The following is a 27,380-nucleotide window of genomic DNA, read 5'->3' as shown; positions in this document are numbered from 1 at the left end:
TTTGTTTCCCCATAGGCATTTTTCGCTGGCAAACTGAAAGTCAGAGGAAATATCATGTTGAGCCAGAAACTGGAGACAATACTGAAGGATTATGCCAAGCTGTAGGCTTCGAAACCACCCAGCAGCCGAGAGCCATGCAGCTGCAACCCGCACCACACTTTCATCAAGCGTGTACCAGTGATCCTGATCATTTCTAGAAGCTAGAGTCTGCAGTGGCATTTAAGCTCTAATATGAGAATGATAGCATTTTCCTACACTACTAATAAAAAATAATTTATAGAATGAAGAAAAATCTACCTAGTGTGCTCCAAGAATTACAGATGTGGTAGTAACTCCATTTTACCTGTAAATCATTACTAGCACAATTGTTCGGTACTTTACAGTGTTTTTTTTTTTCTTTTACAGTCCACCCTAATCAAATTAAGGTTAAGCTCAGTAGGTTGGAGGTCTTAGTATCAGGTTACAATATGGCAGCCTTGATATTTATCCAAATAGGCTAAGCTGGTTTGAATCTTTACCCAAAGCTGCCCCTAGCTAGTCAGGTAATCATAAAATTAGTTTTTTTTCCCCACTTAATCAGTGGAAAGTGTGAGCAGTTGCCATGTTATGGATTTGTTCTAATCTCTTCAATAATACATCTCTGTGACTTTAGTCATGGTTTCCAAACTATATATTAATGAAAATTAATACAGAATTTATGCTAGGAAAGGGGTGTACATTTAAAAGTTGTAACTTCTAGTAACCTGACTGCTGTGATCTGCTACTTGGCATGACCCTAGGCTTAGTCTTAAATATAGAATGTTTAATATGGACTTCTAATTTGTAATAAAGTTCATTTTTGTGTAACAAAATACAACTAAGTATGTTACTATGAAGTAAATGACAAAACTTCTGCACACACATTATAAATGTTGCATCAACTTGATTTATTATACCATTACATTAGGTATATATTACATAGTTCAATTTACAATAATCTTTATGCTTATAAAATTAGATTTGTGTGTATATTCACATTTGAGAGGTTAAAGGGAGAACGCTTGAGAAGCTACACATTACATAACTGCAACTGATTCCGTCTTCACATCATGAAGCAAATAACCGATTTCATCCAGTCATCCTAAATATTTCATTTAAATAATAAAAAAAATCCTAAATGATAAATATTTCTAGATATTAAGGTTTAAAAGTGTACCTTCACATGAATGACACTGCTGTGTGAGGTTTGTGCATGGTGAGGTCAATCTCATGGCAATAAACTAAGCATAAGGAGCATGGTGGTACCATGATGGCATTTCTAAAACAACGATATGTCAAATATTACGTTCTAATCTAAATTATACACTAGTAATAAATATTCTTATGTTAAATGGTTTTCATATGGTCAGCAGATAAGCAGGCGTTTCATTTACACCCTGAATCTGTATTTACATAGGAAATAAAATTGTTTTATTCTCTTCAGTCGCGTCCCCCAGTATAAAGCCGATATACATTTTTACATCAATCGAGTTTGATTCTTGTGCAAAGGCTGACTGCAATCAGTCCTCATGAAGCAGAAGGCTGACAGTAGAACTTCAGTCTGCGCTAATCCACCATGGGCCAACAGTGTGCACCCATTACCTTGAATTCAAAGAACAAGTCATAAAATAATAAGCAAAAGGCATAGAAGTGATAATGTTTTGACTTTGGCAGCATGACAGAGGAAGGATATTACTCCTAGCCCAGCCCTGTTAAGCATTCTCCTTGCCACGACGCAACTCCTTCAACTCGTGAAGGCCTTGTTTATTAGCCATGGTTGAAAGAAAGAAAGAAAAAAAAAGACCAGCCATGTAGTGCTGAAATCCTCCAGGACTGACACTGAAGTTTTTTCAAGTCTAGAGACAATTAGATGTCGACCAGACACCAATTGACCAATATCTGCAAAATATTTTTTGTTGGAGAGAACAGTTTATTATAACGAATTATGGAATGTTACTTCCAGTTTAGCACGAATGCAAGAGAAAAAAATCTATGGCTTGAATGAAGCAAAGTGCTTTGGATTATGAATTTTAGCCGTCCGCTATAATCATGTTTACTACAGATACATAATGAATTGTTATAATGTCAATTTTGGGGAACCATCAAAATGTATGATTGCCTGTATTGAAATACATAATGACTGTACACGCCCAGAATGTAACCAATTACAACCAGGCAACTAACTAAATACTGTTTATCTGCTAGTAATACAGAATACCTGGTTGATACCATATTTAGGAATACAAGTATAAACTAGCAAACCTAGTTATATGCAAGATGGGTCACAAAGTCCTAAGCACAGAATGCAAATGATATCACAAACCTCCCTTGAACCAATAAGTGTCCAGGTGCGGCGGTCCAGGTTTGATGCCTTTTAAGTATAAATATAAGGACACTTATCACTATTTAGTCTAAACCACAATCACAACACTGCTTAGCAATTATTTGATTATTTAAGGCTTACTTCTCGAATATATAGATAGATATATATATAGAAACTTTGTGATTTAATGGCCCATGTATTTCAAAAAGGGATGAACAATATCTCCTATAGTGTGCTTAAGTATAATGATCAGTCTAATTTTGATCCTGATACAGGTTGTACAGAGTGGCTAATTCTCTAGCTTCATCACCACCTCCATCAGAGTATCAACTCAGTCTTTTAGACGTCTGAAGCGGACGTTGCTCACCACGGAGCCCCGTCTTCGTCGGGTCTTCAAACTCCGCCCCTCTCCTTCCGTCTTCATATTGCTCATCTTACCAATGTGCAAAAGTGGCTCGGTGCTCCACAGGGCGCTACATGATGAACCTGACGTCGCTCTTGGGGGCGTTGCAGTAGGCGGCGCTGAAACAGTCGGGGAGGACCCGCATCTTCATGGTGCCGTCGGCACCGCAGGAGAACATGTGGTTGCCCGGCGCCGTCTCCACCTGCATGACGCCCGTGCCCAGGTTGCGGAAGATGGACTGGCGTGCGTGCTCGTTCAGGAAGGTGTGCAGCAGGCCCTGGGTGGACATGCTCCATACCTGCGCAGAACAAGTACGGTAGAGGTCTGATGTTTGTGACCGTCCAGTATCTAAAACAAGTACGGTAGAGGTCTGATGCCTTTGTGACCGTCCAATATCTAAAACAAGTACGGTAGAGGTCTGATGCCTTTGTGACCGTCCAATATCTAAAACAAGTACGGTAGAGGTCTGATGCCTTTGTGACCGTCCAATATCTAAAACAAGTACGGTAGATGTCTGATGCCTTTGTGACCGTCCAATATCTAAAACACGTACGGTAGAGGTCTGATACCTTTGTGACCATCCAATATCTAAAACAAGTACGGTAGAGGTCTGATGTTTGTGACCGTCCAGTATCTAAAACAAGTACGGTAGAGGTCTGATACCTTTGTGACCATCCAATATCTAAAACAAGTACGGTAGAGGTCTGATGTTTGTGACCGTCCAGTATCTAAAACAAGTACGGTAGAGGTCTGATGTTTGTGACCGTCCAGTATCTAAAACACGTACGGTAGAGGTCTGATACCTTTGTGACCGTCCAGTATCTAAAACAAGTACGATAGAGGTCTGATGACCGTCCAAAGTAAACACAATATCACCATCAGTCCTGGCACGGAGCCCCCCCCCGATACCTTGATGTTGCCCTCGGCCGAGCCGCTGACGAATCGCTCCTCGGTGGCGTCCACTGCCAGGGCTTTGACGGGCGAGTCGTGGGCCTGGAAGCACTGGCGCTGGAGCTTCTGCGTGAGATCCAGCACGCTGATCCAGCCTTTCCTCCCACCGCTGATCAGCAGCTGCTGTCTGGGTGCCAGAAGGAGCACGGTGGCGCCAGACTCGTGGCAGCTGAAGCCTGCGATCACACAACGCCCCCCCCTCCCCGGGTTACGCGGGACAGACGGAACGCGGGGTGCTGCGTGTGTGTGATAGAAGAGACGTGCTTGGCTTACCGTGAACCAAGCTGCTGGATGGGGCCACCAGAGTATCCCACAAACAAACATTTCTGTGGGAACAAAAGAAAGGAGGGAGAGAGGGAGAGAGAATTAGAGAGATAGAGAAGACAACTTCACTTGCTGTGGCTTTGTTTAACTGAAAAGTGGCCAGTTGTCTCTTTAGCTGGTTGGTGTATTGAAGAAAGAGTGAACCAATGCTTCTCAAACAAACTTACAAATAAAAAGGTTGAGTGCCGGTTGTGCACAGTGTACCTGTTGTCAGTGGACAGGCCTGCAGTGGCGATGAGGGAGGAGGAGCCCACAAATACAAAGTCATGAGCCGTTTTGTTGTGGCACTGCAGTGTCTACGTAGGAAATAAAACAGTCGTCACTGCTTCAACATAAAGGACCAAGTGTTTGGACCACCACCCAAAGCTACCTTCACTTACCAGGTATGGTTTTGGTGCGGCCCCTGAAGTATTAGTCTGCCAGAGACTAAGTGCCCCGTCTGCATCAACTATACCAAACTGAGGAAGTGTCAAATAAAATAGGTCACATACTATTATAAGAACGTGACAAATATTCTATTGTATCCAAGAAAAGTGATCTGAATTTGAATTTACATTTATGGCATTTGGCAGACGCCCTTATCCAGAGCGACTTACATTTTATCTCTTTTTATATACACAAGTGAACAATTGAAGGTTAAGTGCCTTGCTCAGGGGCACCTCAGTCATGGCCTCAGGTCTGGGGATCGAACCCACGACCCTCCGGTCACAAGACCAGTTCCCTAACCACCTGGCCATGACTGCCCCCATGCAGTTGAATGCAGTTCTTATGGTGTTCCAACACCACCATCGCAGGACATGTTGCACTCACCTTATTCCCTTGGTAGTTAAACCTGATCCTTGTAACCCTGGAGTTCCCAGGGCTCCTGAAGCAGACGATCTGCTGCGAGTGTCCCCACTCGAACATGCGCACGCTGCCGTCCTGAGCGCCCGTGAGGTCTGTGGGCAAAGAGAAGAGCCCATCACCACCAGCACGTGGGAAAACATGACTGCGCCGCCTATGAAACTCTCACGAAAACCTCCCTGACCCGGAAAAGGGACTACGCTGACGATAATGAGACCGTTTAAAGGGGATTTGTCTTTTGCGCTGGAAAAGATTAGCTCACACACGCCACGAGAGGAACTCGACTCGCGTGAGCCGCTCTCATCCTATTACAGGAAGAAAGGCCTGGTGTCACTTACAGTAGGGCAGGGTAGGGTGGGACGTCATCCGCCTCACGTTGGTGATGTTCCGTTTGATCAGCTACACAATAGGACAAAGGTGAGACCGTGAGAACCCTGAATGGAATCGTCGACTCCACGAAACACGTTGCAGCAATTTAGACGACACTTCACGCTCAGTGTTCGCCAGATTTGCTAAACGAACGTATTGCTTGTGAACACATTGTAACTCCCCACAAGACGACACTTTATGACATGGCAGACTAAATAAAGGGGGGGGTGTGTTAGGCCGTGGCAGCTGGGGCCGGCGTAGGAAAGGTGGAGGGGCTCGATAGCAGCGGGGTGGAGGACCATGGGAGTGCTCACCATGGCTGCTCCTCTGCCCGTCTGATGGCTTCCCAACCAGGGCATGTTGATGGGGGTGCCGGGGCTGCTGTGGGTGTAGGGCGTGGTGCCATGCAGGGTGTTGAAGTCGTCCCGAGAATGGACCACCAGGAAATCATCTCCGCTGAAATCCATCACAAGACACGACGCGCGTCCAAATGAGCCATGCAAGTCTAGGCTGCATCACACCAATCTCATCCTTCTTTTGGACCTGAACTGGATCACTGCTTTTAGAACATTCAAGCAGATCCTTACGACTGCTCGTGGTAACAATTTAATTGTCTAGACCAGGGTATAAAGCAGGTATAAAAGTTCACATTTATGAAGCTCATTCACATTCAGAACTCATTGTGCAGGACAGGTAAAGACGACAGGAACTTGCATTTGCAGCCCCCTCGAGAGCCATAATGCCGCTGCCCTGTTCCAGAACACAACAGGAGTAAAGAAAAAGGCAGATTTGGACCAGATTTGGACTCACCCCACCCACCCACACTACACATTTATGCATTCTTCTTGCTCAGGCGGTTTTGACAAAAGGATTCTCAGCATTCCTGTTTCAGAGGCAAGTGCCAAAACTAAACGTACCAACCACCCCCCCCCCCCCCCACTACACCTCCCAGAAAAACGCCTCCAGAGAAGGGAAGTGAACATTATAGATACACTCACCCTTTCACCTCCGTCTCCGCCTCATCGTCCACCCACGTGAGGATCTGAGTGGCCAGGATGGAGGACACGTCCAGCTCCTGGATGTCGTGGGTGGAGGCGATCACCAGGCAGTTCCGATTGGCCTGCAAAGGCGAAAGGGAATTTAAGACTTTTTTTCTCATTTTGTCGAGCTTCGGCGGGAAAACTGCCGATCTTCCCTCGACCCCCTCGCACCTTGTTGATGGCGAAGGCCGTGATGATGTCAGACTCTTTGTGGATGATTCGTGCTTTCCCCCCGGGGTAACCCAGTTCTGCTTCGATCTGTGGGAGATACAGTAGTCAACTCCACGCCTCGCCAGGACACCAACATTTACCTTGTGTCCACAGTGATCTTCGCACTGTAACAGTGTTACGAGAGCCACTGGACATGGCTCATGGGGACGGGACCAAGCTGCATTCTTAGTAGCCGAATTAGGTATCTGAATTAGTTGTGTGTTAGCATGGAGTATTCTGGTCCTGGGATATTCATGCGAAATATCAGACAAAGAAAATATATTTTTTTAATGTTCAATTAAAAAGAAACTATAGATCTTATTCTATTCATTTCTTTCTGCATCATCTACCACATCCACTATTGTAACATTCATGAAATGTCTCAGGACACCCTGAGAATCAGATACATTTCTCCCCCAGAGGGTTGTTTGCTTCTGGACGTGTGGTCAAGAACCAAGATGCACAACATATAATTATCCAGAAGTTCAGTTTTCACATGTGACTTGCTACAGCACTAACCGCTTGGTCAACATTCAATTATAACAAATTACAGATGGAACATGCTTACTGTAAGTCAGATAGTATTATACTTTTTAAATGTGTCTGATTTAGGTTTGTGACATTGGCAAAAGTGTCCATACACAATATCCATAAAAGCCATTACGTGCATGTTTAAAACATGTTGGTTTTTAGTACTCAAACTAGCGTTATGTTGTGCACTTTGAGAGTGATGTGGTGAGATCAAGATGCTATTAGCCAAAAAATTCACAAACGGCATTTCCTTATCCAGGCTTATGTGAAAGGAATAATTACAAATACAACAGGAATCGGAACTGCAAATGCTCAATGGGAGTTTGCACTGTAAAAACATGTATTAGAGGCTGTTTACACATACCATTGTCCAGATTAAAGGGGACCTTAAAAGACCTTTTTTTACCCTTTCTCAACACTTGGCTAACTAGATCATGTCACATTGGTTGGAGTCACTTCCACTCCCACCACCCCCCTCCCCAGGTTTCGGCCAGCAGTACCTGATTGAGGCCAGGCTCCTCCGTCCCTGAATATCTCATATTGTCTGTGCAGTCCTCAACCGACTTAATCATTCAAAAAAAGCCACGAAAAAAGTCAGACGGAGAAATGTGATGAAACATGCAAATCAATGGGACTCAGAAAAATGCAGAATTAGACTGTTAATTCCAAAAAACACGTTAAGCAGACGGTACACAAATAACAAAATTACCAGGATGCTGGTTACAAAAATTCAGTACTAAAAGACAACACAATCAAAGCTGATGGCACATGAACAGACAAAGATTATTCTTGAAGCACTATGCATTTTTTTTATGAGAAAAAGGTACTACTGTATGCAAAATAAATAAATCAATCTAGCCTCCAGCTTTAAAAATACTGACAGTGTGGAAAGGGCAGTGCCATCGCTCTTGATGGAGCTTGTGGACGAGTGAGTACCTCATTCTGGTCCCGCTTCTTGGTAAAGATGTTGCGGATGAAGATGTCCTGCACCTCCTCCTGCTTGACCAAGAACTGCCACAGTCTCTTCACAGGAAGGACCGAGCGATGCCGGGACCTGAAGGATTAACAAGCAGTGTACAAGAGCCTCTTTAAAAACACTTCCACTCGTTTCAAGTAGCTTATGAATATCAAGTAGTTTATTGAATATCGTAGGGCGTAGGAACATAGTTAAAGGCTGTGTGTATTTGAAAACAAAGCCTGCTTATCACGACATACCTGAAAGGTGTGTTAGTGGGCTCCAATAGGGACTTGTGTCGGAGAAGAGCAGGTCCTGACGCCATGGCCTCGTCAATGGCCTGTGTGGAGATGTATTTCGACGGTGGCCCTCCAAAGATCTCCAGCCTCTTCTGCAACACCTGCTCCCAGCGCTGGAGAGTCTTCAGTACGGAGTGGCACAGCGGGGAACAGACAGGCAGGTCTGGAAGCCAGACGTCCAAATGAGCACACGCACGACAACGCGGCAGGTGAGAAAACGATGCAACCAAACTGAACAAACAAAAGCCCTTTTCCTAGTCATGAACGCATGGTAGGATGAAATTCTGCTTAACCGCAACCGTCTTACCCAACAGGTCGTGGCCCGCCATGGGATAGAACGATTTCAGGTTCACCAGCACCAGCTGCACCATTGCCAAGCGCATCAAACACCAGCTGAAGAGGAAAGAAATTTGCATTCAATTAACATTCAAGCTAATTTTATTCATTAATTAGCATTTAATGAAATCTGGTATTCTGAAGGCAAGGCAGAGAAACACAAGGTGACTGGCCATGTAGAGCTCCTTAGCAAACGGGCAGTCCGACTCACCTGTAGGAGTTGTTGTTGGAATGCTCCTGAAGGGGAGAAATGGCATCAAAAGATTCTCCGATCTCCTCGTCTTCCTCCTCATCCTCCTCGTCCTCACTTCCCTGGCTTTCCTCTGAATCGTACTCGCCCTGGCTGGCAGACGGCGGCAGGAAGGACTTTGGGAGATCACATGAACACAGAACAGCAAATTTGCACGGGATTTCAAATCAGTGACCGGCTCCCTGCCAAAAAAAAAAAAAAAAACCCGACAGAAAAACCCCACAAGGAAAACAAAGCATCCTGTACCTTTGTAATAAAGTAGTCCCAGATACTGAGCTCGGGGGGCACAAAGCGCTCTTTAAAGACGGACGCCTCCTGCTCGAGCACAGGGCTGGGGCTGGCAGGGCTGGCAGGGCTGTCTGGCGCCTCCCTGGAGCTGCTCCTGGGAGAACGCACCTTGAATCGCCTCTGCTTGCGTTCCTGCTCCTCCGGCGTGGCTGGCACTAAAGACACAGGAGAGTCACCTGACTGGACAAGCCCCGAGACTCCGGACACACACAACACAAGTGTGTCTTTAATGCAGGGAAGTTAGAAACTGACTAAACACAGGACACCATTATCAGGAGCATGAAACAGTTCTTGAGCCGAACAATGAAAGTCTACAAGAAGAATTACAGTATGTGCCATAAACCGGTGCAGCAGAAAACATTGAATAAATGCCTTAGATTCTTAGCTGCAACACCCATTATATAAGCAGTTCTCTTCAAAAGTCTCACCAACGCTCCCCCCACAAACACAAACACACACCTGAGGATGGGCTCGACTTGTCTATTACAGGGAGGCGAGCCCCCCCACCGAACACAGCCACCCACAGGTTGCTGTTGACAGAGTGGGCCGCAATGCGGAAGAGCTCGTGGCTGGAGTGGGTGGCCAGGCCGTGCACGAAGAGGCTGAGGTAGACGGCGGTGAGGATCTCACACAGCAGCACTCCCAGGCCCGGCTGGTTCTCATCTCCAACACTGCTCAGGAAGCGCACTAAAGCACCGATACCTGAAGGGGGCGATATGAATCACAGAAAGAGTAAAAGCACGGCCAATCGCCCAGAGGGAGTTGGGCACATGGACAGAATGACAGGTGGAGTGCTCACTAACTCTAGAATGCAATGTGCTGCTAAAAGTGATTTAAATAAGGACCGGGAGTGTTCTGGCAGTGGAGAGAACATAAAGCCAAATATAGGAGAGAGTAGTTCACCAGGCCACTGTGCTGGAGAGGTGTTGGGGAGGACAGCCTCGTCCATGCTGAGTGTTCGCACAGGGTGCTGATGGGAGAGCAGGACGCTCTGGTACACCGTGCCTGTGAACTGGTTGATGTGGCTGCAAGAAGAAAGAGGTTGCAGGTTTATTAAGGACGCAATATAAAGCTAATAAAACCTAAACTCATTGTGTAAACCTCCAAGTAGCTCCAAAACAGTAGTTCATAAATTCCAAAAACATTTTAGGGTATCCCTGTAAATTTAGTTTCTTTCTCACCAAAGCTCCACTCAAAACAAATTTTTTTATATATAACAAGAAAAACGTTCACAGACATAACTGCATTATTAAATCTGATTGTATGTGTGTGCTGATCCACTCAAAGGCTACATGTCAAGGAATTCCACACCCTTCACAAAACGGCACTAGCCAGCCACAGGGCATTGTCTAAGGGCATTCACTCACTATGAGCAAAGCTGACATGGGGGGTCAGAAACTTGTCTGACAGCTTTATGAAATGTGCTTTGCCGAGAGGTCAAAAAGCGGCCCCAAAAGAAGGAGACGGAACAAAACAGTTTTGGCAAAGTGCTGTTAACATTCTTCAGGCTCTCTGGGGTTTGCATGCCGTCTGCCCCAAGTGGCCTTTCTGTGGATGGGTGTCAGGCACCGCCCCGCAACAATGAAAGCGGCCCACAGAGCCTGACCCACCTGTAATTGTGGCCATCGCAGAGGCACTGGTAGATGCAGGCGGACAAGGAGGCAGCCAGGGTGTGCATCACGTAGATCTGAGTGGAGCCATTCAAAATGGAGGATGAGAACAGAGGAAGTTTGAAGAAAGGTGTTAACTCATCATGACAGTGGTGGTAACCACCACGGCCAACACTTCTTCTTATATCCATTTGAACATTTCCAAGGTATAAAAAGTGTTAGGTTCACTAAACAGATTCTCTAACTGCTGCTAGATTTAAGCAATTAGTGTAGAATTCCAACTGAAACAGGTTTCAGGGATTTGTCTCCAGTCTATGTAATGCCAGTGCTGTGGCACCTTCTGGAGGTAGCTGCTCACCTCGTTGTTAGTGACATCTGGGTGTGGAGGGGAGTCCAGCCTGTTAACGGTGTGCAGTATGTCGTGCGTCAGGTTGGTCAGGTGAACTATGGGATTGGCCACCACCGTTTTGGTGCCAGCGGTGCAGGCCAACAGGAGAGGAACTGAAGCTTGCTGCTGAACCTGAGTACTATCATCCTGATTCACAGAAGAAAATGTGCACAATTCATTACAAACCGACGCCACCGACGTTATACATTCCGTTGGGGGTGGAGCTCAAACGGAGTCTTTCGCAAAGCCCCACTGTCAGCGCGAGGAGACAGAAAACACAAAGTCTATTAGGATTAGTCGAAGGAGGCTGCCCATTTGTGCGACAGCCGGGGTGTCACGCTGTGCGTTCTCAGACGGAGCCGGCGTCTGGCTGCTTGTCTGAAGTGTTGCAGGAAGGAGAACAGGCCCTGGGCATCAGCTCCATCTGTCAGCTGGTGCTGGAACTGTCTCACTTCTGCTGGGCTACCCACATTTCCCCAGCACTTCTTCTCGTGCCGAAACTCCACAGTTTGTCTTTCCGAAATAAATCGGCTGAGGACTACTGAGACTGATCTAATTTTACAATGCTGCAGGTACCTGGTTCCATCCAAACAATGGTGTTGACGAGGAGAAAAAAACTGCGAACAACTCATGAATAATTTTTTTAAATATATGTAACTATAAATCACCATTTGCAAATATCAACATTGCATTTTGTAAACATACTTAACACTTAAATGTGAGGGAGCAACTGTAAAAATTCTGCATACGACTAAATCACTTAAATTAGGCAACACTCCATCTTTCTCACAAATCTATTTACACGTACAGAATTTGGCACCATTTACATATTTAGCAGAATGAACACATGTATGCTCTCTAGGTATCACACCCACAACCTTGTTGCTACCACCTTGTTATTCTTTTAATTGGTAGAACAAAACCTGACCACTAAATGGAAGTTTCCATTTGCAAACTTTGCATTATCCATGAACATTTGAACGCAGCTTGACCGTCACATACAGTTTGACCATCTATGACTGGATGAGTCTCAGAGTGAACCCGGATGAACATCGAACATCTTGCGATGATTTCAAGTTACCTGCTGGGATTCCTGTAGCAGCAAGATGAGCTCCATCCTGACGGAGGCCAGACCTCCTCCGTGGGAGCCGTGCAGGCTGCAGTAGCTGAGGAAGATGCGTAGCAAAGGCTGGTTCCTCTGGAGCCAGAGCCTGCGCCAGCGCTGCTCCTCCCTGGCCTGCTCGACGTCGCCCTCGTCCCTCCGCTCCTCTCCGCCGTCCCGGCCCAGATCCACGCCGATGCCCCCGGGCAGCCGCTGGAGGTTGGGGTTGTAGCCGCAGCACCTCTGGAGGGCCATCACCTCGCGCTCCAGCCAGTGACACAGCTGGCTTCGCAGCTTGCCCCCGTCCAGCTCGTAGCCCGTGGAGAGCGTCCGCAGCTCCGCCGTCAGGATCTTCAGGCAGGAGATGAACTTGAGTCGGGCGGCCAGGATGTCGTCGGACAGGATGGGGGAGTCGTCCGGCTCGGTGTCCATGGAAGCAGATGTGGAGTTGGGAACGCTGAGGGAGACGGCGGAGCTCTCCGGGTGGATGTGCTTCATAGCCAGGCCCGATTCCTCATCTTCAGAATCCTCTTTATCGCTGTCCCACTTCAGCTCAAGCGGCTCGTCTTGGAGGGTTATGGAGGGTTGGCTCCAGTCAAAGCTAAGCACAGAGTCCGAGTGGCTGTGGTCTTCCCTCGGGGAGGACAGGGTATCGGAGACCAACTCGAAGCCATTCATTTCATGCCGGGACCAGTCCAACCCGGAGGCCCTGTCTTTCCTGCACTGGCTGGGAAGGTTCAGAGAACCAGTGAGAGTAGGTGAGGGCTTGTCTTGGTTGAGCAGCAGTTTAGATCGCTTGACAACTTTGGGCATTTTGGAGAGGACCTCCAGAGCCAACATGGGGCAGCCAGCTTGTAGGTGAGCACTAGCAGCGGTGAAGAAGAGTCTTCTCTCTACGAGGCTAATGGAGTCAGCCATGCGGCTTTCAGCCGTCAGACCCATTTTAGCTTTATCTGAAGATACAAAATGGCGGCGAAGCAGGAGCGGATGAGTTCTGAGGTAGGTGTAGAAATTGAAAACCGCTGGGTTACATGGAGACATGGTTGGAGATCCTGGAAGAGATACTTTGGTTACAGCCACAAAACAGATAAAAGCCAAAAATACCTACCACAACTAATAAATAAAAAAAGATAGAAATTTGTCCTGGATAGCATAATTTCCCACCTTGGTGTGAAGCATTGAAATTTTGTTTGGGCTCTTCAAGTAAAGTATCCAAGGCCCTGCTGTAATCATCTAGAACCCAGTATGCCATACTACGCAAAAAGGGATCCTGATGCATTGGAATCTGATGGTCTTCACCCAGAACATATCTCTGAAGAATCTTCTTATAGGTGGAGGATGTCTCAAATTCGGACTCGTACAACCGGCTAATGACCAAGGCCAACTGCAGATCCTGCATCCTCTCCAGGCAAACCTGAACGAGAGCACAGCAGTTCAACTGAAATTAGATTTGTTGATGTTGACATGTATAAGGGACACAAGGAAATACAAGACAGCGGTCGTAAGCCTTTACAGACACCTTAGCATTTTCTCTTTGGAACGGCAAACGCACAGAAAGCACGTCTCAGAAATGGAAAAAAAGTTTGACTTGAAATCACATTTGTTCTCAGCAACAGTTTTGTTAAAACATCCATCAAATCTTGTCTTTTAAAAAGTGATCCAAGTTATCATTCACATGAAATATACAATGTTTATATTTTACAAAACAATGATGTTCCTAAAAGAAAAAAACACGCTACCTCAACTGCATCCTTTAGGGAACCTGCTAGCAGGAAGAAGGCTGCCGAGTGCTGGAAGCGCTGCTTCCCAAGCAAGGAGAAGGCGTTCTTCAAGGCTGCCTTCCTCCACCGGTCCTCATTAAAGTTGTTACTGAAGAAAGCGGTCATCTTCACATTCTTATGGGACCTTCACAGAACAGAGGTCATCGTCAAGTTTAAGTCATGCTGGTGGAATATGGCTTTTAATCTTATTCAAGCCGACTGTGAGCCGAGTGTACCTGTACAGTCCCCAAACTACAGCTTTCTTCTTCATAGCCAAGTAGAACAGGGCCGCATCCAAGGGATCGTTGTTCCTTTGAAACGAGGCTTTAGCCACCTGGTAAGAGTTTTGGTACCACTGATTAAAAGGACTAGCAGCAATGAAAACACAACGAAAAACAAGACTAGATTTACAGGACTGCCATCCACAGCAGGACATTAGAACAATTTGGAGATCTCCAACAGAAACAGAATACAAGCCGTCTCTTGATAGCAAATCTGTTATGTAGTATGCCAAAATATTAATTCACTCCAGTAAGTGTTACAGACACAACTTACAATACATGTTAAACAAGATATCCAAAGAGATTTTTAGTCTATGTGCAATTTATGCAATGAATAAGATCATATAAAAGGTAGTGAAAATCTCTTAGCTGTACTCCACCCATATAACTAGCTACCTGGATAATAGCATGATGAATGTTAAAACAATGACCACTTTATCTGTGATTTCAGTTACCACTGCATGTGCACTCCTACCTTAGTCTGCTGGTTGGTTATCTAGTTATCTGTCTATCGCACACATGAGCGGAGACTGTTCATTCATGTGCATTTAAAAAAACAGTCAGTGAGCATTTGCAAACAAATGCAGCAGATGCATCCTTAAAACATCCTTGCACCATCAAAAACTCTTGTAGATAAATATTTGCATAGCTACAACAGTTCCAACATTCGAAAAACACAGCCAGGATGTCACTTCAAAAGCATCGAAAGAGGGAAAGAAATGTTTGCATTTGATGACTTATGCTGTATTATTTTATCAGTAACGGTGTCTCGTCTTCACCGACCTTCTCAATGCACCTGCGAAGCTTATTGGTGCTGCGCAGCCACCAACCCACACCCATAGCTCTGAGCTCAGGCCAGGTGGGCTCTCCTTTCTGAAGGGCAGGCAGCATGTTGAGCAGTTCCTCCTCAGCCTCCGAGTGGAATGCCCAAGCATAGTGGCAGGTAGACAGTCCTGTGGGCCAAAAAGCAATTACTGAGCCTCAAGTTCACAAACCGGCACAAGGCACCAAGTGTGGAGCAACACCTGATGTCTCAGGCAGGTGATCAAATCAGGAGAAGAGAAAGAAATAAACGTCTCCTAAAATGCCCCATCTTGCCTATTTTAAACTGGAGATTATTGGAATGCTGGTACTGGTATTTGCTTTGTACACGTACCTTGACAGAGGAGCTGTGCACGATGGGCTGGAGGTAATGAAGTCAGCAGGAAGGTGTGCAAACGCACAGCAAGCAGGAACTTCAGCCCACATTCATCCAGCGTCTCCCCACCTGATTTAGCAGGTGATGTGGTTAAGCCTCTATTACAATAATGCCGTCAGCGAAAAAAAAAAAAAAAGAGCAGACATATACTATGCCAAAATGTACCAACCTTGACTTTTTTCCTGACTTTCTCCAATGTCAGTGCTGGTGGAGGCGATGGTGTCAGCCAAGGCCATGAGGGACATCTGCTCCATTCGCGTCAGCCCTGGCAGGCTGGAATGAAGCAGGTGGCTAGACAGAACCTGGGCATGTTCCAAGCCGAAGAAGGTGGGACTGTACTGAGACAGATCGATGACTTTAGCATTGGCGTCCTCGTCCTCCCCATCTAAAGGGTCCATATCCTCCATGCTCATGGCGGTGGCCTGGAAAAGCTCATCGTAGGTGTCCGTGCGGCTGGAGCCGTGACCGCTGTCCCCACCTACGCTGGACGTTTTGTCTTTGGATTTGGGGGCTAGCTCTTCGTCGGCAGCAAGCAGAGCGTACAGGGGCAAAGGCGGGACCGAGTCGATCTCGATGTAATCTGCGTTCTCGGCCTTGTTGAACATCTTGGGATCCCTGGCCGTGCTGCCGCTGGCGCTGATGCTGAGGGATCGCAAACGTCGGTCCTGGTTGACGGCGGTGTCTCTCAGAGCCACGATCTCTCCGGCTATGCACTTCACCAGGTGGGACAGGATGGCTTTGGCTCGTCGCACTTTGCCGAGGTCCATCAGCTCCAAAAGCTGCACTGGGTGATACTGAGGAAGGGTGGGGAACAGGTGGTGCGCTGCCTCAAACAAGCCGCAGTCCTCCATTTCTTCCGGAAGGTCGTACATGGTTCTCTTACCGCTAAGCTTCTGAGCCAGGCTGGTCATAGACCTAGTGAGTGTCTTCTTAGGAGGTTGCAGACTTGAGCCTTCTTGCTTCAGTGCGCTAGTAATGGAGTTCACGCTGCCAACGTTTGTGCCGCATGTAGTCAGTCCCAATTTGGTTGGGGCTGGCGGGTGCCACTGTGAATATACGTGCATCTCGCAATCCATGCCCACCACCAGGATACCATCTCTAACCCAGGACAATGAGACCGGGATGGGCAAAGAGCCCTCTACAGAAGAAACCAAGTCCACCACCCGTAACAGAACAAGCCGAGAAGAGGAACTCTCTCTGCCGCTGTCCGACAGACCCAGTTCGGGAGGTTTTCCTGACAACGGCCCGTACATGTGCAGTTTAGAGCCAAGACCTACTGTCAATATATGAGAACCATCCTCTCTAGAAACCCAGTCTAGATGGACCGATCCTTTAGCATTATTGCCCGTACATTCCCCAGAAACCTGCAAACCTTCATGTAGGCTTGGCAAAGTCAGGTGATAATCAGAGCCATTACCAGTGAGACTACTTGAACCGTCCAGTCTAAGCGTCTGCTCCAGCATCCACTGGGAGCCTCCGGTGGACTCGCACTGAAATATACTCACATGGATGTGGGGATCCTTGACTCCATGTCCTAGAGATTTTCTGTAGGCAACCGCTACTCGACTTGTATGGCAGCAGCTGATGCCCACTGGCCGGCCAGGAATGCTCACTGCACTGCTATTGGGTAAGCCTTCTTCCACCAACAAAGGCCATTCGTCCCAGGTGTAAGTAGGCGTGTCCGGAATGTCATCGCCATCATAGGCTGTGCTACAAGTCCAAAACCTCATTGTCCCATCAGAACAGGATGTGGCGAGAAGATACGGAGCCCGACCAGCTGGCTGCAGAGATGATGAGCTCAAGTGGCCTGCAATGAATTCAGAAAGACGTTACCATGTGTGCACAAATGAATTCTTCTGGCTTCTTCTGGCTCAAACTGGCTTGTGATCAACTGTTGCTTATGCTTCTACATGACAAAAAGGTGTACAGAGACAAATCAAGTTATTTATCGTTTTGACTTGTCTGTTGCCATTGCCACAGTCAGTATGGGTGGGATGGACACCTGCGGCTGGCGTTACACGTATGACCTCAACGCCCTCTGGAAGGTTCAGTTCCTCACTGAACACCCTCTTGCTGGTCAGCGTGAGACGACAGGCACTTCGCAGGTTGGACCTGCTAAGCTTCGATTTTTGGTTTGTTGGTGGGGCAGACTCAAAGTTAAATGTTGAGCTGTCTTTATTAGCAGGGCTCGACGTGTCATCTGGGTTGGGGAAAAGTCAGACAGGTTAATTGCCTGAAATCTTAAACCAACAAATAAACAGAGCACCCTGTGAAAGGCACAGCAAAAAACCGTCAAAGGTTTCAGAGTTCGCTTTGGATAGGTTTTCCATTTGAAATACAAAGAAAAAAAATTCTGTTTATAAATAAATTCTTCAAATGTAAACATTTTATACATACCCATAGCAACAGGAACTGCTGCTAACTGCAGATGCCACATATGCAGAAGTGATCTTCCACTCTGGGAAAACTCCACCACCACCAAGAAGAAGCGTGCTGAGAAGAGTGTGACCATTGAGGCTACATGAAGGACAAGGGCACATTACGTTTCACTGGGGCAACCTGACTGCTGGAAGACATCAGACAGAATTTCAGAGAGGATCCCTACCGCTCTCAGTGGTCGGGAGCTCCTGTGAGCCATCATCTTTATTCTCATTTCCTAAGATGAGGTCCTCCTCGAACACATGTAGCAACTGGGTCTGTTTCCCCTGCTGTGGAGGCATTACAGAGGACTGTGAAGAGCTGCACCGACAACAACGGACTTGAAGGAGAGCGAAACACCAAAATGGTTCCATGACCATCTATTCCCCAAATGAAACCGACTAGAATTAATTTATTATACAGCAATACAATACATCATTTGTTAATCAAGATGTATTGCAATATTGCCTTCTGCAACACTGATTTCTCATGAGACTATAACACGGATATCCAATATCTTCTTGTGTGCTGTGAGCACGGCTAACCTGAGGAGTCTCACACATTGCCAATGTTGTAATGAATTACAATGCTTAATAGATCCGACAAGAGCACATGATTTTCATAAAGAAAAATACAAGCGAATTTTTATTCGTCACATCAATGAATCACCACTGTTTTTTAATATATGGCAAAACATTCTGGCATATATAGCTTAATAACTGCAAAAATGTTTTTAGTGTTTGGGATGTGAAATCATATACTCACAAAGTCTGTGATGGCATCAAGCTCAATGATGCACCCTGGCCTTGCAGTAGACTGTTGACTTATGATGTTGAAAACTTCCCCAACATATTTCTGAGGAGCATGAACCAGTTCACTAATTAGTTCACTAATTATAGCTCATAAAAACCCAAATAATACATATGGCCCACTCTTACCGATATTTCAGGATTTGAAAGTTCACTCAGCAGTTTCTTGGCCTCAATAACTGCCTGATACAATCTCAGGGAGTGGCCATCGCTCGCCACAAAACAGGCGCTTGGCGAGTTACCATACAACCCTTTGGATCACATGAATTAAAGAGAAGGCATGAAACAAAGATTGATTACGGAAATATTCCAACATATCTGAAGAGAAGTACCATTAAAACGGGGGCATGCGTACCCAGACAGGTGCTGGGGATGAGCGTTGGTAGCCAAGCCACATTGGAGAAGGCGGAGGCGTGGAGCGAGTTGATCCTGGCCAGCTCAGACACACCCCCTGAAAAGGAGAGCGGCCCGACCGGGGCAACCCTCCACAGGATCAGCTCGCTGTAGATGGCATTCGGATCCTGGGACATGGTGCCCACCGACGCCCGGTTCCTGTTGCTGGCGGGGACGTGGCCGGGCGAGGACCGGGCGAGGAGGCCGTCCACCTCGGGCGTGCGCAAGGCGTTGTGATGCGAGGTGGTTAGCAGCAGGGGCAGCAGCGAATGGCAGGCCAGGTCGTTGAGGTGGAAGCGGTGGCCGCAGTAGCGCGACTTGTGCGACACGCTGAGCACGGTGGAGAACGCCGAGCCCTCGGCGAAGCTGACCGCCCACTGGTTGAGCGAGCCGTCGGCGTGCTTGGAGATCATCAGCACGTTGGGAGTGAAGATGCTCAGGCGCAGGCTGTTGGAGCACGGCTTGCCCTGGCCCAGGCCCACCAGCACGGAGGAGGAGCGAGGCAGGGCCGTGGGCCGCTGACGGCCGTGCTGGATGGCCAGGTCCACGTTTCTGTTGCAGGCGTACATCACCACGCTGCGGCTGAGGGAGTTGGCGTCACCGGTGGGGAAGGCGACAGGGATCCGGGATGCGAAAGACACCTAACGCACAAACACGTGCCACCGAAGTTGCCAATTGCGCTGGTAATCACGTAACACGTAACGTCAACAAATTCACATGCAAACAACTACCAATACACATAAGAAAATAGGAGACCCGTTGCTTCTACCTGCACCTGACGGAACATTCCGGGTTGGTATTCATCCAGCCAGTCTACGTGCCACACCAGCAGAGAGCCATCCATGGGGTGGATGCTATAGAGCATGTCCGCTCCCCTGTTCCAGTCCCCCAGTAAAACATCCACCTGGTGCTCCACCGCGGCCGCAGGAAGGGGCACGGAGGCTCCGTCCACACTCCTCTCTCCTCTTCGTCCTTCGCTGCTCGCCGCACCGCCCTCCTCTTCACACTCTATCGCCGTCGACGGGAAACGTTTCAATTCGTAAACGTTTAAAAAATAGTACGAGATCACACCGCCACATCACGATGCAAACGGCTCCCGTTCGGAGAGACGGCACGGGTGCCAAAAGCACTGACCTCCGTTGACCTGGCCAACATGCGGTGGGTTATGGTGCTCCAAGCTGCTCCGGAGCTGCTGGAGAAACACCTCCATGGTGAGAGTCAAGTGCAGCTCTTTGTTGTTGAGCCAGTGGACGGTGAAGGGCCCGCCGGGCTCCTCCTCATCAGAGCCACTCAGAGAAGAGATAGAGGGCAGCAGAGGGATATCTGGTAAAAGATCACGTTTGCTGCTTCAGTTCTCATTCGACTGGTGAAGGATACAGCTCTCTAAAACAGCCGCTTACACATGAAACACGCAGGGGGTTTAATCCCGTGGACGTGCTGGAGCGTTAAAGCTGCCGAAGGCCACGTTACTAGTTTTGTGTGGGAGCACGCACATTTATTGCCATTTGTTAATGGTGAACAGAAACAAACACACCTCCAACATGGTGGAGTGGTGCCACGGGGCCGTGACATTCAAAATCCACCAGTACAACATTGAGTTTTGAACACGTTTTGGCTTAAGCCCGCACTTGTGCTACCGCCTCCTGTGGCCTACTCTTATAGCAAACACAAGTGCATCATGGGATTTTCCTCACTCCAAGCAGTTGCAGCTTCTCATTGCAGTTTCTCTTGTTCCATAAGGGAAGACGATTCTATTGTGACTATTGAACGTGAATCAGACAGTTGGTTTGTCATTACATTACATACATAAATTATTTAAATAGTCATATTTAAATGCTTATGTAAATATTCATTTTCAAGGTGAGCAACATTGTTGGTTTTGCTCATAATTATTATTACTATATTAATGTGTTGCCAAATGCCACCAGAAAGGGTTTCATCCATGATGTGCCCCTCTTCCTAGGCCAGATTAACCTCATAAATCATGCTAAATCTTCTTCCAGTGTCTTATATGTTGGTGTCACAGCTCTGCTCCTCCATGACAAGCACGTCCCATTCCCTCATCCACAAGTGTCCCTCTAGCTGCTAGCGTTGCGGCACCATCGCTCCCATGACGCAAGTGTCCCTCTCCTGTGTCGCCAGCTCACGCGCCACTTTGAAAAGGACCGAGAGGAGTTCATCTGTCTGGATATTGTGGCAGCACGTCTAACCGCATCTGATCATGTATTCCGACTAACCCAACCCAGAATATCTGCCTCACCCACACGTGCCTGTGTCAGTCTTATTTCTGCATTTACACTGTGACCACAACAATAGAGCCTTTAGAGTATTTATAAAATTAGTAAGACTTCTACAGATTAAGAATCTGACTGATCTAATAGCTTTTTCCAGTCTTACCAGCGGTTCAGCATTACAAATGAATTCTTACTCGTGACAGTCATCTGACACCAGGTTGGTTTGGTCATGGTGGTAACACCACATCCTATTTATGTGCATGTACCTCCACCCACGCTCTGACATAACCTTTCCTGCTTCGCACAAAATGCCTACTCACTGTGGCAAACATCTTACCCAGTCATAAAATTTCAACTAGGCCATGCCACAGGACATTTGTGTGAAATGCAGTTAAACTTTCAAGCATTCTGACTAGTAATTATTAACCTAGAAACAGCCACAATGAACACACACCTCTATGTTCAGTCCCCGTTTCTCGTCACTTCCGTGATGTGATCGACTAACTAATAAGCTACATTTCTGGATGGGATACTGACAAAAATGTGAGAAAGCAGAGAGAGTGGAGGGGGTGGAGGGGTGCATGACTGACAGAGAAAGTCAAATCCTGTGATTACCTGTGGCCGGGTTGATGCTTGCAGCAATGTGGAAGTGGCACAGGGCGTTGGCATTGGGGACGCTGGCCCTGTGCGCAAAATGCTTGTTCTGCTGCTGAGGCAGTAGGCCTGTGTGAGCAGGCTGGGCCGGGCACCTGACTGACCCCCCCCAGGGTTGCACCAGGTTCAGCTAGGGGCAAACACAGAATGGGTCAGAACTGAGCTAAAAAGACACTCCAGTCTGCTTCTGGTTAAGAAGAGCAAGGGGAAAAATATTTGCCTGTTCTATAAACTATGAATATTAATATATGTTAATTTAAAAATCTGCATGTCTTGTGTTGAACATTAATGCAATGCAAGTTTGAGTTGCAGAATTCCTCATTTCTAAAATAGAAATTTGAAAATGTGGCTTATTAATACCTATAGTTGCCAACATTAAAAGATAAGCCTGCTGTTTTAGTGATATGATAAACTGTTGTCTTTCTTTTAAATTGTATACTAAGTGTTTTTTCTGTATTATACTGTATTGTAGTCTGTCCTCCCCTTCTTACTTTCTTCTTTTTAAATTGTAATTTCTAATTTGTTTTTTCTAATTTATTACTGCCTTTTTACATCATGGCCCGGGGACTACAGATGAAAACTAGCCTTTTGGCTAATTCTGGCTTTTTTAACCATGTATAATCATGTGTTTTATGAAAATGCATTGTCCCCTTTTAAATAAATAAACAAACAAACAAACAAATATTTGAGTTGAATCAAAAATCCGAGTCCATCAACCCTTTCAGTGCAGTTTCTAACACTAGCTCTCCCTCTGACTGTTTTGACACCGCACGCCACATAAAAGACGTCAACAATGGCGGATACAAAGCACGTCAGGTGTTTGCTACCAATAAGCTTTTCCGTAGAAGACTACATTCTTGAAAACATGAAAGAAACAGCACTGTGCCTCTGAAAGTCTACTGCATAGATCGCCATCTTCAGCTCAGCAATAAAACCAAGCTGGAAATACAAGCGGTGATCAAAGCCCTTTTCGCACTGGTTGTCTTGAAAGATTTCGGTATAAATGACACAAAGTGTGAGGATATTTGCTCAGGTTTTTTGATCTAGGGAGGAAACGTGACTCACCTCCAGCGGTTTCAGACTCTGGCCTTTGTTGTTACAGTGGGTCTTCCTCATGCCGGTGAACTTCGGTGCGTTGCCACTGTTGCTGGTAGCGCCAGGACTGTGTCTGAGCCCAGACAGCAGGCAGTCGCTGGGGAGGAGCGTCTCGGCCCACAGCCGGCACACGCTGTCCTTGCAGCAGGTCAGCAGGACGTTACACACGGCGCCCCTGCGGGCAGAGACGGGAGCTGGTTGAAGTGCCTGGCGCCGGCCGGGTCGCTCTAGCGGCACGTGGGAGCTTCTGGGCGAAGCACCTCACCTGGGCGTGAACTTGCTGGTCTTCCTCCAGGAGAAACCGGTGACAGAGCGCGGGTGCGCCAGGTAGATGAAGGAGAAGTCGACCTCACCCTCGGAGGTGATCTCGGGCGGAGTGAACAGCTTCGGGGAATCTGACTGCCACTTGCTTGTGCTGTACCAGACCTTCACCAAACAGTCATCCTGAAGGCAAGACCACACTTACGTTTTAACTTGCGCAAGACTTAAGAGGACAAGGAGAGAAACAAGGAGAGAACAAGCCATCGGCGTGAAGGAGTAACAGAACTGTGCTGTGTGACGTACATACCTGCCCTGCAGTAGCGAAGAATTCGCCCCCGGGAGAAAACCTCATTAGGTGACTAGGTGAGGCAGTCCTATAACAATAAAGAGGATCAAAGACTCCTTTATTAGCCCATAACCACAGGCTATAAAGCAAATTAACCAATGCAAATTAAATGCTAATTTCACGCGCCTTCATGCACAACTAGACTTACTTGCACTTCCATATACACCTCCAGGAACACAGAGGATCACTGATGCTTCGCCCCTCAGCATCACAGCAGAAATTCACATTGGACCATAACTGCAGGCAAGCTGACCCAGTCAGAAGACTAGTGCCTACAGGCAGACGAGAGACAAAAAGGTGTCAGACCAGACCAGAAATATTGACCTGTGTGTGATTGTACAGACATTCATATACCTGTGGGATTCCAAGCAAGGTTGTGCGCTATTGACTGCAAGACAAACTGGCCAGTTTTTTGCCAATGGTAGTTCAGTTTCTGTTAAGGATTAAAAATACAGGAGACATCAAAATAACACAGGAAATGGTCAAAAGAGACAATTCTATACCTGATTCTGGAAACAAGATCACTCACCGTCTGCAACTTTCCCTTCGGGCTAATCTGCACAGGCTCAAATATGCAAATAATGTTACCGTAGGATGCAGCAATCTGTCAGTGATAACACGGAAAACAGAAGAAAAAAAAACAGTTCAGGGTTAAAGAGTTGCACAACATTCACCTTTGCAACCTCTTTATTCCATAATTTTAAAACGGCATAAATGTCAGGAATGCATGTAAATCAGCATAAGAATAGTCTAAATATAATATAGGCCAAAAATAAAACACACTGAAAGTATAGCTAGACTCTTTTCATTGTGGTGGTGATACAAGCTTATACCTTGTATTGTGCAATTGATCACAATGGCTGTTTCACAGCAAAGAACTAATACTTAAACCCCTGTGGGTTATTTGCTGTAATTTCACACTACATTTAGTTCTCTGTAGCTGACGGATAGGTCAGTAAGGAAGCTTGGGTACAGACCTAAAGTAGAGCACTCTGCTTCTCCATTGAGAAAGGGTCACATGCAAGGATGAGTCACTCTAAGCTGTCTATCTTAAAGACACAGTCACATTTTTGGACAGTCTGTCCTAAACAATGAAGGAGCATCAGGGAACGTGGTAAGCTTAGCCCACCTATCCTAACCTTCCTACAGTCTGGAGAAGGCAAGCAAGGATACATGACTTAGACCTGCAGCTGTGTTTGTTTTGTTTTTGTGAACACTTGCATTTCCTGTTTTAATGGCATTAAGGCATGTGATCTACACACACAAAACCACAAGACAATACTGCTGTGTATGGGGCCTAATTATTACTCAGTTATATTAAAAGACATTTACGGACTCACTGTGCACAATCAGAAGCTTTACATGAGACAGTTGGCATGCACCATGCTTTAAATTAAACCACAATTAAACCAACTGGACAACTGATAGGCCTATGTTAATAACTACTGGGAGTTAAGATAAAATTACCCAGATCATTCTGACATGTGGCATCTAGCTTCCGAAAAATTGGTAGGAGTGACTCATAGTTCTTACCTGTCCTCCTTGCTGAGAGCAGTCCACACATCCAACTTGGATGTTACCATGTTTGGCACCTGGGATGATCTGAAGCCTCTCAAAGTCACTCCCCAAGATTACAATGTCACAGCCAGACGCATAAGCCTTCAGCAGACGGGGACACAAGCTGGTGCTCAGAACATGGAAGCACAGATGGAAAAACTCCAGCTGCCCAGGGGTCACACACACTCATTACGGAGATACAAAAGTGATACAGCAAAAAAGCTCTTCGGCGAGTACAGCTCTACGGGCACCACCGATTAACTTAAATGAAAATGCGTGTTACAAAGCTTGCTTTTACGTAATACAGAACAATCTCTCTTAACCTAGACCTTGTGGACAGTACCACATTTTTGCTCTAACCTAATTGTCAGGAGGTTGGACAGAGCAAAGCTGTGGAACTGTCAAGTGGGCCCTGAGGACTGTGTTGAGAAACACTGACAGAAAGACTCTTTAAAAGATGCATATCATGAACTGACACAATCTCCTAGGAACTGGCAAAAAAAGTCACCTAGGTAACAGGCTGGAGCTGGAGTCACACAAATAGAAGATACTGATTTTTTTTACCATGTAAAAGAATGAAAGTGTTAAAATGACTTATGGGAATGGTGCCATACAATATGCAATGCACAGGGTTTACCGTGAAGGGAAGGTTGTTTACGCTTCCAACAGAGAAACAATTGTCCCCAGGGTTGACAGCCCCAGTAAGCACTTGGTGTAGATTCATTGTCTTCGGCACACCTAAATTTCAAATTGCATCCTTAGAACAACTGATAGACAAACCCTTACAAAGTCACCTCTCATTATGCTTCTCTCAACTGTCATTTATATCCACATAAGAAAAAGGTAAATAAAAGTAAAGCCAGAAAACAAAATGACAATGTATTACCTAGGTACATTTAGTTCCCTAACCTTCATTACTATACCCAAATACGTATCCTAACTTTTATAGGGCTAAAGAGAACACTCAAATTTCGACAGGCGAAAAAACGCTGTCGAATTATATTCACATTAAAACAGCCTTAATGTGAATATACCCTCACTAGCTACTTTAGTATTACAAAGTAAACCAATTAATCAAGCTACCAGCGGTGATATTTAGGATATGACTACAGGCCTAGAGAGCTGCAGCTACTGAACGTGTCGCGAGTCACCTCACGTGACGACACGATGCGCTCGAGACTCCTAACGTACAAGCTAAGATAACTCAACTAGGTTAGCTAGTTAATGTTGGGAACAAGATTAGACATTAAAACCCCCCACATTACACTAGTAGTGCTCTTAGTCACGCGTCCAATGTGACTATGAGCTTAAGCGAATTTAAGGAATTGAAAAATAAGGGTCCAAACTAGATCGTAGTCACTGGATGGTTAGCCAGAAGGTCAAGTAAGCTAAGGCAGGCTAGCTAGAGAACCACTATCACTCAGACCTGACCGGTCACTCTAACTACACAGCCAGCTGAATCATTACTAGTTAGCCTCTATAACTGAAGGTGTTGCTGGAACTTACGCCTGCCTCAAACTAATGCGCCAAGTTAGTGGCATAATTGGTCCGCTAGGACAGCTAGCTATATTACTAAAGCTACCTAGTACTGAGGAATAACAACAAGAGGCCAACAAACTAGACAGATATCACAGCTAGACAACATTACTGCCGCTTCAGAAACGTGTCGACATAAAATATTTACTGCGTTTACTGACGGAACCTGCGTGCACTCAGTTCATGTTGCTAGCAAGCTAATTAGAAATATAAGCCAACTGCCGCAAAAGCAAACTAACTCTTTAGGTTACCTAGTTAGTTAACACTAGCACTCGTCTAACACTAGCACACTGGTCTAACGTTAGATAAATGTGTCTAAATTTTATCACGGTAGTTTGCTAACTGGATGTTATATAGAACATGCAGCTGGATAGCTAACAGTAGCAAGCTCATCACAGATTTTGTTATTTAAAATGGTATAAATGGGAGTTTACTTAAGTTAAACCACAGAAGTCTTACCTCAGGAGTTCATTAAGTAGCGGAATATGTTTGACAGTAATGTGTATTCCCCCATTATGGGAGACACATGCCATACACATCGCTTGTTCACATTTGTGTGCAGAAAGATAGCTAGTTAGCTAACAAGCTAAAGCTAGGA

General features: G+C 46.2%; 2 protein-coding genes across 3 annotated transcripts in view; one reads left to right on the top strand and one right to left on the bottom strand.

Moving 5' to 3' along the window:
- Positions 1–1,218, top strand: part of hsd17b4 (hydroxysteroid (17-beta) dehydrogenase 4) — an 8,106-nt gene extending 6,888 nt beyond the window's left edge. Inside the window, exon 24 of the mRNA XM_077003501.1 lies at positions 16–1,218. Within this exon, the coding sequence (XP_076859616.1) occupies positions 16–105 (90 nt within the window). The 3' untranslated portion in view covers positions 106–1,218. The remainder of the gene's footprint in view (positions 1–15) is intronic.
- Positions 910–27,380, bottom strand: dmxl1 (Dmx like 1). 2 transcript variants are annotated; one of them, XM_077003499.1, is made up of 45 exons: positions 27,242–27,380; positions 25,884–25,984; positions 25,223–25,348; positions 24,219–24,293; positions 24,044–24,122; positions 23,838–23,961; positions 23,651–23,717; positions 23,348–23,526; positions 23,053–23,257; positions 21,949–22,117; positions 20,234–20,422; positions 19,869–20,107; positions 19,062–19,740; positions 18,836–18,957; positions 18,663–18,752; positions 18,085–18,187; positions 17,877–17,996; positions 17,482–17,679; positions 15,649–17,286; positions 15,438–15,548; positions 15,065–15,234; positions 14,237–14,334; positions 13,980–14,145; positions 13,405–13,654; positions 12,220–13,292; positions 11,109–11,285; positions 10,751–10,827; positions 10,044–10,165; positions 9,600–9,842; positions 9,099–9,295; positions 8,814–8,968; positions 8,574–8,659; positions 8,228–8,429; positions 7,949–8,066; positions 7,513–7,575; positions 6,443–6,529; positions 6,230–6,351; positions 5,546–5,687; positions 5,201–5,261; positions 4,830–4,957; positions 4,400–4,477; positions 4,224–4,315; positions 3,969–4,021; positions 3,654–3,871; positions 910–3,042 (listed from the first exon to the last, which is right to left on the bottom strand). In XM_077003499.1, exons 2-45 carry the CDS (start codon positions 25,968–25,970, stop codon positions 2,815–2,817), a joined length of 9,006 nt encoding a protein of 3,001 aa, XP_076859614.1. In that variant the 5' UTR covers positions 25,971–25,984; positions 27,242–27,380; the 3' UTR covers positions 910–2,814. The 2 variants fall into 2 exon arrangements, with proteins under 2 accessions (XP_076859614.1, XP_076859615.1); XM_077003500.1 differs by lacking the exon at positions 7,513–7,575.

Source organism: Brachyhypopomus gauderio, chromosome 4, assembly GCF_052324685.1.
Source record: "Brachyhypopomus gauderio isolate BG-103 chromosome 4, BGAUD_0.2, whole genome shotgun sequence".
NCBI classification, from domain to species: Eukaryota; Metazoa; Chordata; class Actinopteri; order Gymnotiformes; family Hypopomidae; genus Brachyhypopomus; species Brachyhypopomus gauderio.
The sequence above is the reverse complement of the archived record's forward strand: the minus strand, read 5'-3'. Positions and strand labels throughout refer to the sequence as shown.

Bases quoted from the DNA above. Each gene is read 5' to 3' on its own strand.
- dmxl1 (XM_077003499.1), bottom strand. From the start codon at position 25,970: ATGAATCTACACCAAGTGCTTACTGGGGCTGTCAACCCTGGGGACAAT. The intron at 18,753-18,835 runs GTAAGAGTGGGC...CATGCTCCTCAG, and splicing joins TTTCAAATCCTGAAATATCG to AAATATGTTGGGGAAGTTTT. The intron at 4,022-4,223 runs GTACACTGTGCA...TTGTTCCCACAG, and splicing joins GGCCTGTCCACTGACAACAG to AAATGTTTGTTTGTGGGATA.